The sequence below is a fragment of the Protomyctophum bolini genome, assembly GCF_963924005.1.
Source record: "Protomyctophum bolini genome assembly, chromosome: 13".
In the NCBI taxonomy this organism is placed as follows: Eukaryota; Metazoa; Chordata; class Actinopteri; order Myctophiformes; family Myctophidae; genus Protomyctophum; species Protomyctophum bolini.
In genome coordinates this window covers 41,947,491-41,961,772 of record NC_137874.1, presented here as the reverse complement: position 1 = coordinate 41,961,772, position 14,282 = coordinate 41,947,491, and the positions used below count along the sequence as shown (strand labels likewise).

The 14,282-nt window shown below is 43.3% G+C and overlaps 1 protein-coding gene across 1 annotated transcript in view; it reads left to right on the top strand.

Moving 5' to 3' along the window:
• Window positions 1-8,891, top strand: part of LOC308326821 (matrix metalloproteinase-14-like) — a 49,185-nt gene extending 40,294 nt beyond the window's left edge. The window contains exons 8-9 of the mRNA XM_080779856.1: window positions 4,530-4,645; window positions 5,986-8,891. Of these exons, the coding sequence (XP_080635982.1) occupies window positions 4,530-4,645; window positions 5,986-6,019 (150 nt within the window). The 3' untranslated portion in view covers window positions 6,020-8,891. The remainder of the gene's footprint in view (window positions 1-4,529; window positions 4,646-5,985) is intronic.
• Window positions 8,892-14,282: the final 5,391 nt, after the last annotated feature.

Below are 14,282 nucleotides of genomic sequence, written 5' to 3'. Positions count from 1 at the left end.
CGACACGTTGTGAGAATAGATCTACAAGCTCACAACGCGTCCTGATGCGACACATTGTGAGAATAGATCTACAAGCTCACAACGCGTCCCGATGCGACGTGTTGTGAGAATAGATCTACAAGCTCACAACGCGTCCTGATGCGACACATTGTGAGAATAGATCTACAAGCCCACAACGCGCCCTGATGCGACACATTGTGAGAATAGATCTACAAGCCCACAACGCGTCACAGAATAGATCTACAAGCTCAAAATGCGTCCCGATGCGACGTGTTGTGAGAATAGATCTACAAGCTCACAACGCGCCACAGAATAGATCTACAAGCTCACAACGCGCCACAGAATAGATCTACAAGCTCAAAATGCGTCCCGATGCGACGTGTTGTGAGAATAGATCTACAAGCCCACAACGCGTCACAGAATAGATCTACAAGCCCACAACGCGTCACAGAATAGATCTACAAGCTCACAACGCGTCACAGAATAGATCTACAAGCCCACAACGCGCCACAGAATAGATCTACAAGCTCACAACGCGTCACAGAATAGATCTACAAGCTCACAACGCGCCACAGAATAGATCTACAAGCCCACAACGCGTCACAGAATAGATCTACAAGCCCACAACGCGTCACAGAATAGATCTACAAGCTCACAACGCGTCACAGAATAGATCTACAAGCCCACAACGCGCCACAGAATAGATCTACAAGCTCACAACGCGTCACAGAATAGATCTACAAGCTCACAACGCGCCACAGAATAGATCTACAAGCCCACAACGCGTCACAGAATAGATCTACAAGCCCACAACGCGTCACAGAATAGATCTACAAGCCCACAACGCGTCACAGAATAGATCTACAAGCCCACAACGCGCCACAGAATAGATCTACAAGCCCACAACGCGTCACAGAATAGATCTACAAGCCCACAACGCGTCACAGAATAGATCTACAAGCTCACAACGCGCCACAGAATAGATCTACAAGCCCACAACGCGCCACAGAATAGATCTACAAGCTCACAACGCGTCACAGAATAGATCTACAAGCTCACAACGCGTCACAGAATAGATCTACAAGCTCACAACGCGTCACAGAATAGATCTACAAGCCCACAACGCGTCACAGAATAGATCTACAAGCCCACAACGCGCCACAGAATAGATCTACAAGCCCACAACGCGTCACAGAATAGATCTACAAGCTCACAACGCGTCACAGAATAGATCTACAAGCCCACAACGCGTCACAGAATAGATCTACAAGCTCACAACGCGTCACAGAATAGATCTACAAGCCCACAACGCGTCACAGAATAGATCTACAAGCCCACAACGCGCCACAGAATAGATCTACAAGCTCACAACGCGTCACAGAATAGATCTACAAGCTCACAACGCGTCACAGAATAGATCTACAAGCTCACAACGCGTCACAGAATAGATCTACAAGCTCACAGCGCGCCACAGAATAGATCTACAAGCTCACAACGCGCCACAGAATAGATCTACAAGCTCACAACGCGTCACAGAATAGATCTACAAGCCCACAACGCGTCACAGAATAGATCTACAAGCTCACAACGCGTCACAGAATAGATCTACAAGCCCACAACGCGTCACAGAATAGATCTACAAGCTCACAACGCGTCACAGAATAGATCTACAAGCTCACAACGCGTCACAGAATAGATCTACAAGCCCACAACGCGTCACAGAATAGATCTACAAGCCCACAACGCGCCACAGAATAGATCTACAAGCCCACAACGCGCCACAGAATAGATCTACAAGCTCACAACGCGTCACAGAATAGATCTACAAGCCCACAACGCGTCACAGAATAGATCTACAAGCTCACAACGCGTCACAGAATAGATCTACAAGCCCACAACGCGTCACAGAATAGATCTACAAGCTCACAACGCGTCACAGAATAGATCTACAAGCCCACAACGCGTCACAGAATAGATCTACAAGCTCACAACGCGTCACAGAATAGATCTACAAGCTCACAACGCGTCACAGAATAGATCTACAAGCCCACAACGCGTCACAGAATAGATCTACAAGCCCACAACGCGTCACAGAATAGATCTACAAGCCCACAACGCGTCACAGAATAGATCTACAAGCTCACAACGCGTCACAGAATAGATCTACAAGCCCACAACGCGTCACAGAATAGATCTACAAGCTCACAACGCGTCACAGAATAGATCTACAAGCCCACAACGCGCCACAGAATAGATCTACAAGCCCACAACGCGTCACAGAATAGATCTACAAGCTCACAACGCGTCACAGAATAGATCTACAAGCCCACAACGCGTCACAGAATAGATCTACAAGCCCACAACGCGCCACAGAATAGATCTACAAGCTCACAACGCGCCACAGAATAGATCTACAAGCCCACAACGCGCCACAGAATAGATCTACAAGCTCACAACGCGTCACAGAATAGATCTACAAGCCCACAACGCGCCACAGAATAGATCTACAAGCCCACAACGCGTCACAGAATAGATCTACAAGCCCACAACGCGTCACAGAATAGATCTACAAGCCCACAACGCGCCACAGAATAGATCTACAAGCCCACAACGCGTCACAGAATAGATCTACAAGCCCACAACGCGTCACAGAATAGATCTACAAGCTCACAACGCGCCACAGAATAGATCTACAAGCTCACAACGCGCCACAGAATAGATCTACAAGCTCACAACGCGCCACAGAATAGATCTACAAGCCCACAACGCGTCACAGAATAGATCTACAAGCTCACAACGCGCCACAGAATAGATCTACAAGCCCACAACGCGTCACAGAATAGATCTACAAGCCCACAACGCGCCACAGAATAGATCTACAAGCCCACAACGCGTCACAGAATAGATCTACAAGCCCACAACGCGCCACAGAATAGATCTACAAGCCCACAACGCGCCACAGAATAGATCTACAAGCCCACAACGCGCCACAGAATAGATCTACAAGCCCACAACGCGCCACAGAATAGATCTACAAGCCCACAACGCGCCACAGAATAGATCTACAAGCCCACAACGCGTCACAGAATAGATCTACAAGCCCACAACGCGCCACAGAATAGATCTACAAGCCCACAACGCGCCACAGAATAGATCTACAAGCCCACAACGCGCCACAGAATAGATCTACAAGCCCACAACGCGTCACAGAATAGATCTACAAGCTCACAACGCGCCACAGAATAGATCTACAAGCTCACAACGCGCCACAGAATAGATCTACAAGCTCACAACGCGCCACAGAATAGATCTACAAGCTCACAACGCGCCACAGAATAGATCTACAAGCCCACAACGCGCCACAGAATAGATCTACAAGCTCACAACGCGCCACAGAATAGATCTACAAGCTCACAACGCGCCACAGAATAGATCTACAAGCTCACAACGCGCCACAGAATAGATCTACAAGCCCACAACGCGTCACAGAATAGATCTACAAGCTCACAACGCGCCACAGAATAGATCTACAAGCCCACAACGCGTCACAGAATAGATCTACAAGCCCACAACGCGCCACAGAATAGATCTACAAGCCCACAACGCGTCACAGAATAGATCTACAAGCCCACAACGCGCCACAGAATAGATCTACAAGCCCACAACGCGCCACAGAATAGATCTACAAGCCCACAACGCGCCACAGAATAGATCTACAAGCCCACAACGCGCCACAGAATAGATCTACAAGCCCACAACGCGCCACAGAATAGATCTACAAGCCCACAACGCGTCACAGAATAGATCTACAAGCCCACAACGCGCCACAGAATAGATCTACAAGCCCACAACGCGCCACAGAATAGATCTACAAGCCCACAACGCGCCACAGAATAGATCTACAAGCCCACAACGCGCCACAGAATAGATCTACAAGCCCACAACGCGCCACAGAATAGATCTACAAGCCCACAACGCGCCACAGAATAGATCTACAAGCTCACAACGCGTTGCGATGCGACTCTTACTTTTATACTTTGCGTACATTTTGATGCTGATACTTTTGTACTTTTACTTTGAGTACATTTTGAATACGGGACTTCTACTTCTAACAGAGTACATCTACACTGCAGTATTAGTGTGTGTGTGTGTGTGTGTGTGTGTGTGTGTGTGTGTGTGTGTCCGTGCATACATCTTTGCGTGTGTGTGCATGCATGCTTGTTTGTGTGTATGTGTGTCTGTCCGTGTGTGTGTGTGTGTGTGTGTGTGTGTGTGTCCGTGCATACATCTTTGCGTGTGTGTGCATGCATGCTTGTTTGTGTGTATGTGTGTCTGTCCGTGTGTGTGTGTGTGTGTGTGTGTGTGTGTGTGTGTGTGTGTGTGCGTGTGTGTGTGCGTGTGCGTGTGCGTGTGCGTGCGTGCGTGCGTGCGTGCACATAGTTGCATGTGATCTACTTCCATGATTAAAGTGAAGAAGTGAATGTATTGGATCAAATTAATGATGATTTCAATCATGTGCAAATGATCAGGCATTCATCAGAGGATTGAATGGGGTTTACTACAACCCATGGATTGGTCTGAAAAGGAGCGGAAGCAGTCCGTCCTGGACGTGGACGTGGGTGGATGGAACACCACTGACAACAACGTGAGACATTTTACATGTTTTTATATTGTAATTATATCAAAGTCACTGTAAGTAGTTCAATACAGTGTGTTTATTGTGCAGGTACCGGTACTGTATGTGAGTGACTGAGTGGATGTGGGTCAATACAGTGTGTTTATTGTCCAGGTACCGGTACTGTATGTGAGTGACTGAGTGGATGTGGGTCAATACAGTGTGTTTATTGTGCAGGTACTGGTACTGTATGTGAGTGACTGAGTGGATGTGGGTCAATACAGTGTGTTTATTGTGCAGGTACCGGTACTGTATGTGAGTGACTGAGTGGATGTGGGTCAATACAGTGTGTTTATTGTGCAGGTACCGGTACTGTATGTGAGTGACTGAGTGGATGTGGGTCAATACAGTGTGTTTATTGTGCAGGTACTGGTACTGTATGTGAGTGACTGAGTGGATGTGGGTCAATACAGTGTGTTTATTGTGCAGGTACCGGTACTGTATGTGAGTGACTGAGTGGATGTGGGTCAATACAGTGTGTTTATTGTGCAGGTACCGGTACTGTATGTGAGTGACTGAGTGGATGTGGGTCAATACAGTGTGTTTATTGTGCAGGTACCGGTACTGTATGTGAGTGACTGAGTGGATGTGGGTCAATACAGTGTGTTTATTGTGCAGGTACCGGTACTGTATGTGAGTGACTGAGTGGATGTGGGTCAATACAGTGTGTTTATTGTGCAGGTACCGGTACTGTATGTGAGTGACTGAGTGGATGTGGGTCAATACAGTGTGTTTATTGTGCAGGTACCGGTACTGTATGTGAGTGACTGAGTGGATGTGGGTCAATACAGTGTGTTTATTGTGCAGGTACTGGTACTGTATGTGAGTGACTGAGTGGATGTGGGTCAATACAGTGTGTTTATTGTGCAGGTACCGGTACTGTATGTGAGTGACTGAGTGGATGTGGGTCAATACAGTGTGTTTATTGTGCAGGTACCGGTACTGTATGTGAGTGACTGAGTGGATGTGGGTCAATACAGTGTGTTTATTGTGCAGGTACGGTACTGTATGTGAGTGACTGAGTGGATGTGGGTCAATACAGTGTGTTTATTGTGCAGGTACCGGTACTGTATGTGAGTGACTGAGTGGATGTGGGTCAATACAGTGTGTTTATTGTGCAGGTACCGGTACTGTATGTGAGTGACTGAGTGGATGTGGGTCAATACAGTGTGTTTATTGTGCAGGTACTGGTACTGTATGTGAGTGACTGAGTGGATGTGGGTCAATACAGTGTGTTTATTGTGCAGGTACCGGTACTGTATGTGAGTGACTGAGTGGATGTGGGTCAATACAGTGTGTTTATTGTGCAGGTACCGGTGGAGCAGTGGTGGAATATCCTCTTAACAATGAAGACTATAACTGTGCAGGCTACTATCCCGATGGAACATGGGTAATACCCTATGTTCAGATCGACAGCCCGCACTCTGTGAAAAATGAGCGTGTTTTCAGTCCATTGATGAAACTGAAGCTCAGCGTTTCGCTGCCAGCGGTGGAAGAAGTACTCACATGTTATACTCAGTAAGTTAAAAAAAATACCACATTGTAAGAAAATATACTCCAAAAGGTTAAAGTCCTGCATGGATTCAAAATGTATTTGAGTAAAAAGTACAAAAAGTATTTGAATGTACTTAATTACAGAAAGTAAAAAAAAAAAAGTACCTGTTTTGCAGATCGAGTGTCCCATTTCTAGTATAATGCATTTGAAAATATAGCAGATCTGCAAGCTCACATATAGCTTGTAGATCTGCTATGTTCACGCGGCCTAAGAAGGCTCAGTGTACAGTGCTGAAGGGGTTAATGCACGTTTTGTAATAATAATCCAAATCCAAAGTAACTAAAGTCTTCAAATACTTGTAGTCGGTGGTGGAAAGTAACAAAGTACATTTACTTGAGTGTCTCCAATTTGCAATACTTGTACTTCTACTCCATTACATCTCGGAGCCAAAATGTGTACTTTTACTCAACTACCAGCAGTGGTGGGAAGTAAGTACATGTACTCAAATACTGTACTTAAGTACACAGTTGAGGAATGTTTTGCTTTACTGGAGTATTTACCTCCGTCAGTACTTTTACTTCTACTCCACTACATCTCAGAGGCAGATATTGTACTTTTACTCCACTGTGATTATTGTAAAACTGTAGTTACATTTTATTGTACAGAAGTAGAAACTGTTCCATAACCACTTTAACCCATTCTGACCTGAGATCAGATTCATACGAGGTTTCCACTGGACACACACTGGGTCTGATTAACCCATTCTGACCTGAGATCAGATTCTAAAAATGTCAGTCGTTCGTCGAATTTTTCAAAAATAGCAGACCTACAAGCTCGTAGCGCGCCACTCGGTGGCGCGCTACGAGCTTGTAGATCTGCTGTTTTTCAATAGCTAAAGCATAACATGATGCCAACACCAAAATGGGTGCCCGGTCAGAATGGGTTAACACAAAGCACCAACTATGATGCTTTATAGCATGTTATTCATTTAGATTTCACAACCCTGTAGTGACCCTATATTCTGGGGACCAACATTCTGCCAAACATAGTAGATCTACAAGCTCACAGCGCGTCCAGGACACCATGCACTGTGAGCTTGTAGATCAGCTATTTTCACAGTGAAGAGGAACATGCGCTAGTGCAGAGGTTCTCAAAGTGGGGTCCGGGGACCCCTAGGGCTCATTGAGGGGGTTCCTGTGGGTCCAGAAAAGGTGATTTATAGAAAAAAATATATACTCTTGTTTGTTTGTTTTTCTCTCTCTCTCTCTCTCTCTCTCTCTCTCTCTCTCTCTCTATCTGTCTCTCTCTCTCTCTCTCTCTCTCTCTCTCTCTCTCTCTCTCTCTCTCTCTCTCTCTCTCTCTCTCTCTCTATCTGTCTCTCTCTCTCTCTCTCTCTCTCTCTCTCTCTCTCTCTCTCTCTCTCTCATGGTGGTCCTTCTTTTTAGATAGAAGTTTGCAGCCTAATATATAATCTCAATGTGGGGGTCCTTGACATGAAAATGTTTGAGAACCACTGTTAGAGGATCTAGTATAGAACCCTGGGGGACCCCAGTCAACTATAAATGTGGTTCTTAACCTTTCCCCCCCCCCCCAAAATAATCATTATTGAATTGGGGACCCCCCAAAATAATCATAATTGAATTGATTGGGGACCCCCCAAAATAATCATTGTTGAATTGGGGACCCCCCAAAATAATCATAATTGAATTGGGACCCCCCAAAATAATCATAATTGAATTGGGGGGCCCCCTAAAAATAATGGTATTGAACTGGGGACCCCAACATAACCTGCGGGGGCTCCTCACTATTGTTGATTTTGACAGCAGACAATTTTCATTTAGTTTTAGTCATAGTCTTTTGAGTAAACATGTATTAAGTTTTAGTCATATTTCGATCATCTGAAATGTTTTAGTCTTAGTCTATAGTCTTAGTTGACTAAATAGTGTGAGATTTTAGTCGACTACAATGTATTTTGGCTCCGTAATGGCTGATTGTACATTTGGTTGCGTGCTGAAAATAGCAGATCTACAATCTCACAACACGTCACAGTGCGACACGTTGTGAGATTGTAGATCGGCAGAGCACGACCAAACATAAAATGACTTGTCTTTTAGTTCTACTGGATCTCTTCTCCACATTTTAGTCTAGTTTGTATTTCTGGATGACATTTTCAATATATTTAGTCCTTGTTTTAGTCCTTGTTTTAGTCGTGTTAGCTTAGTTTTTATTTTGTTTGTATGTTATTTCTGTCGACGAACATTTTTCATCATTGTTTTTGTCAACGAAATCAACTCTATCATCACACACACACACACACCACACACCACACACCACACACCACACACCACACACCACACACCACACACACACACACACACACACACACACACACACACACACACACACACACACACACACACACACACAGCAGGTGTATTACTGTATTGTAATGATTCATTGATAAATGACTGTATTGTAATGATTCATTGATAAATGACTGTATTGTAATGATTCATTGATAAATGACTGTATTGTGATGATTAATTCATAAATGGCTGTATTGTAATGATTAATTCATAACGTACTGTATTGTAATGATTAATTCATAACGTACTGTATTGTAATGATTAATTCATAACGTACTGTATTGTAATGATTAATTCATAAATGACTGTATTGTAAGCCATCTTTTTAATCACCTTATACTGTATACTGAGCAGTGGAAGCATTTAATAAAACTTTAATTGGCAACAGTATTGTTCCAGTCTATTAATTAACAATTCTGCTGACCTGTGGGAAAATATTAAATAATGTATGTGTATACCAGATGATAACCGGATCATATTCTGATGATACTAATATTTAAGGTTTGGAGGAGGAGGCTGCAGTTAGCACTGGATTTGCTCACTATGATGTTCTCCATTCATTGTCCAATGGGAATTTAATGTTTGTGTAAGACAGAAATCACACCCGTGTGAAGTGAGGGGCTCTAATATATTAAAGTCTAACTAACTCGTGTCGATTAGGTGATGTAATGGTGTAACTGTTGCCTCTACAAGTAAATATAATTTATTTCTAAAAAGGTTCATAGAAAGTTCATAATTAAGAAGTTCACAGTTAAGTCACATTCATGTTGAAACATTATTTCATGTATTTTTCTTGTCAAGTTGCTGCTTTTATTTTGAAGAGTCAAAGTCATGTTCTGTGTCTCGTTTGGTCTGCTGTCACGTAAATTGGTACACAGGAGTTTTGTCTAAGCAACCACAAGAAGCTAGAAGCAGCAAGGTGCAGCAGCTCCGTTTGCACTGGTAAGGAAGGTACCATGTTTACCCACCAGGGTAACTGGACTAAGGAAAGGAAAGGTAACATGTAGGGTAACTGGACTAAGGAAAGGATAGGTACTATGTTTACCCAGGGTAACTGGACTAAGGAAAGGAAAGGTACTATGTTTACCCAGGGTAACTGGACTAAGGAAAGGATGGGTACTATGTTTACCCAGGGTAACTGGACTAAGGAAAGGATAGGTACTATGTTTACCCAGGGTAACTGGACTAAGGAAAGGAAAGGTAGCCTACTATGTTTACCCAGGGTAACTGGACTAAGGAAAGGATAGGTACTATGTTTACCCAGGGTAACTGGACTAAGGAAAGGAAAGGTACTATGTTTACCCAGGGTAACTGGACTAAGGAAAGGATAGGTACTATGTTTACCCAGGGTAACTGGACTAAGGAAAGGAAAGGTACCATGTTTACCCAGGGTAACTGGACTAAGGAAAGGAAAGGTACCATGTTTACCCAGGGTAACTGTACTAAGGAAAGGAAAGGTACTATGTTTACCCAGGGTAACTGGACTAAGGAAAGGAAAGGTACCATGTTTACCCAGGGTAACTGGACTAAGGAAAGGAAAGGTAGCCTACTATGTTTACCCAGGGTAACTGGACTATTAAGCTCAAGAACTTGTTTACAGCCAGGCCCTGCTCATAGAACATGTCATGGTAGGGGACTAGGGGTTCAACGCCTTGTCCAAGGGCACTTCAGCGGTGGTCATTTTAACGTGCCGGTCCGGGGATACGAACTATAGCGACCTTCCGATATCAAGACCGCTCGGCAAACCGTTCGGCCACCATGCCCTGCCTCGCAAGCGCAAAGGTCACACAAAGAGACTTTAACCCATTCTGAACGGGAACCCCTTTTGGGGTTAGCATCATGTTATGCTTTAGCTATTTAAAAATAGCAGATCTACAAGCTCATAGCGCGCCACCGAGTGGCGCGCTACGAGCTTGTAGGTCTGCTATTTTTGAAAAATCGAAGAACGACTGACATTTTTTAGAATCTGATCTCAGGTCAGAATGGGTCCATCAGACCAGTGTGTGTCCAGTGGAAACCTCGTATGAATCTGATCTCAGGTCAGAATGGGTTAAAGTTACAAGAAAGGTCAGAAGAGACTGTCTATAACTGATAAGAAAAGGTTATAAGGACCTGAAGACTGGAGAGTAGGCTATTCCACCTTTGTTTTGCAAGCAGCCAACGAGGTATTTGTTGTTTGTCTGTATTGTACTTGTGTGTAAAACTGTCTGCATCTACATCAGGGCTGGGCAACTTTGACTATGGAGAGGGCCACTATTTTTCCTCACCCACTCCAGAGGGCCACATTGCATATTACTGTCGTATCAAAAAATTGCTGATGTACAAGCTCAAAACGCGTCGCAATGCGACGCGTTTTGAGCTTGTACATCAGCAATTTTTGCTATATTTGAATTGAAAACCTGAATAATTTGCTATTTTTGAATGGGAATCCTGAAAAGTAAAATTTTAATTAATTTAAAATGCATTTAGTTATAGTTATGTTAACTTTATGAACTGTTAACATAACTACATAGGACACAAAAAGATCTAACATTTTAATACTAGTCTTGAAGTAATTAAAGCGGGTTTGGAATTGTAAACAGCTGAAATCAATACTATATCAGTATTCTGATATTAACCTGAGGGCCACATTAAGTGAAGGCGGGGGCCGCATGTGGCCCCCCGGGCCGCCAGTTGCCCACCCCTGATCTACATCCCTGTTGTAGTGTTTATGTTTAGTTTTCACGGTGGGTTTGGAGGATTTGAAGACACCTTCAAATAAATCAGTAGGAAGCCACTTTAAACACCATTAAAGGACCACTTCACCACTTTTAAACCCATCTTCATATAATGGGTCCTCACTAATAATCATGAAGAAATGGCACGAGTTTTTTTTTCTACTCTGTGTCTCATAGGACGGCTGTGGGCAGTTTAGAAGCTTCCAGTGACATCATCATTAGGCAGATTTTTTTTTTTTAAACAAGATTTTTTTTTACAAAAATATTTAGATTTTCATTATCGTGAGAACGATGGCTTCCATTTTCGCATTGCAACTTTTCAGGACTAGAAAGCCTGCAGTTTTTATTAGCTTGTATTCCCCATCGATGATGTCACTGGAAGACGGTTTCTAAACAGCCCTCCTATGAGACACAGACTGAGTAGAAAGAAATTGTGCCATTTTATCATTATTATTAGTGAGGACCTATTATATGAAGATAGGTTGAAAAGTGGTGAAGTGGTCCTTTAACAATAAAGCGACAATATGACGTAAATGACACATCATGGCGTAAATGTTCCCGTCATTGTCGATGCGTTCACAAAACAAACATTTAACTAAAGCCTAACATTGACAACAATTTCCTTAATGCTTTGGTGCACTGCTCCTCCTTGTAGATGGGGGGCAGGGCTGTCTTACTGAGACAACATGTAGTCCAGGAAGTAAGTGAGCATTTAGTCGACTAAATCAACTGTAGATTTAGTCGACTTAAATCTTAAATTTAGTCGACTAAAACTAGACTAACACAAAAACATTCCAGGTGACTAAAATGTGACTAAGACTAAATTAAAACTATTGAAGAGACTATGACTAAAACTTAAATGTACTGCCAAAAACAACAACACTACTCTGTACATAGTTGCATTTTGTCCTTTGTCTCTGTTACTTTACATTTCTAATAAAACTATTCAATCAATCAAAGGACAAAGCTGAACATTACAACGTCCATGCAATACCTCTAGTAAACCACTAGATGTCCTACCAGACCACAGCGTCTACATTTCTCCATGGACCACCGCATACACTATAGTTACTGCAGACCTGATGCACGTTCTAAAAAAAATATATCTTCTATAAAACTGTTTTCTGAAAAGAAAAAAAACCTGTTTCTATGTCAGCGGTGCTCAACCTTTATCACGTCAAGGACGCCCAGAATTATCTGTATTTGGACCGCGGAACCCAATCTGAAAATATTTTGTTCCAGGGACCGCCACAGAAGCAAAGACATGATTATAAAAAATAAAAAAAACTTTTCACTGTGAAAGAGAATGAATATTCATTTTCACGATCTTTCAAAAAAAAAAAAAATGCAGCTCTATTAGCTCATAGATCTGCTATTTGTCAACAGCTAAAGGTTAAAATAATGGTTAAAAATGGTTAAAGACTAAAGCAGGGGTGCCCAAAAGGTATAGATCGTGATCTAGATCACAAAGGATGTGCACGTACATTAACCTGACGCTGCCAGATCCAAAAAGCTTGCTACACAAATTTGTTTCACAGCTTATTTGGATCTGGGATCGCGGAAGCAAATTCGATGACGGGGCTGTTCCTTTTTTTCAAGATACATGGTAGATGATTGGATGGGAGCGTCTGTCTATCACCGTGTGGGCGTGCAAACACAACCAATCATATCGACGTGTCTATATACCGTCACATCCGCATCCCGCCTTTAGCTCACGCTGATTGGTTCGGTACGAAGCAGATCTGACTCAGGGCTCAACTCCGTCAGAGATCCCAGATGAGTGTTGTGTTGGGGAATATGTTTCCGCAATACCGCCCTCATCTGGCAGTGTCAGGTTACACGTACATGCCCCTAAAGAATATTTAATTATAATATATTTAGAAACTATTTGTCTTCCGTCACCTGAGGGCCTGTCAGTTCAAACTCACCATGCAATATTTTGTTTTCAAGAGTGTTGCTGTGCACAAAAACATCGGTATTAGGTAGCATTACAAATTAAATACAAAAAAAAAACCCTAAACCTATTCCATTTCTCCCCCTTCCATTTCCCATTCCAAGTGCGTTTTGTCTTATAGCTAAAGTACTACAAAGCCCCCTCATGTAGGCCTACATGTTTAAACTATTTTCAGCAATGGTATATTATTATTTTTTCGGTGCGTATAGATCTGGCTGAGCTGATCATTTTGGAAAGTAGCTCTCGAGTCAATAAAGTGTGGGAAAGGAAAGGTACTATGTTTACCCTGCAGGGTAACTGGACTAAGGAAAGGAAAGGTACTATGTTTACCCTGCAGGGTAACTGTACTGAGGAAAGGAAAGGTACTATGTTTACCCTGCAGGGTAACTGGACTAAGGAAAGGAAAGGTACTATGTTTACCCTGCAGGGTAACTGGACTAAGGAAAGGAAAGGTACTATGTTTACCCTGCAGGGTAACTGGACTAAGGAAAGGAAAGGTACTATGTTTACCCTGCAGGGTAACGGGACTAAGGAAAGGAAAGGTACTATGTTTACCCTGCAGGGTAACGGGACTAAGGAAAGGAAAGGTACCATGTTTACCCTGCAGGGTAACTGTACTGAGGAAAGGAAAGGTACCATGTTTACCCTGCAGGGTAACTGTACTGAGGAAAGGAAAGGTAGCCTACTATGTTTACCCTGCAGGGTAACTGGACTAAGCTCAAGAACTTGTTTACAGCCAGGCCCTGCTCATAGAACATTTCATGGTAGAGGTTCAATGCCTTGTCCAAGGGCACTTCAGCGGTGGTAATTTTAACGTGCCGGTCCGGGGATACGAACTATAGCGACCTTCCGATATCAAGACCGCTCCGCAAACCGTTCGGCCACCGCTGCCCCCCTGGCACTAAAGCAACACCCTTTAGGGCACTAAAGCAACACGGATGGCGGATGCACTCCCGTCCTAAGTGGGTAAACACAGACTATATGCAAATGTACGCCTACTAGTTATATTCTATCACATACATACATTAGACCATGTAGACCCGAGGACGATTCTACAAATTCCTTCTAAATCCAG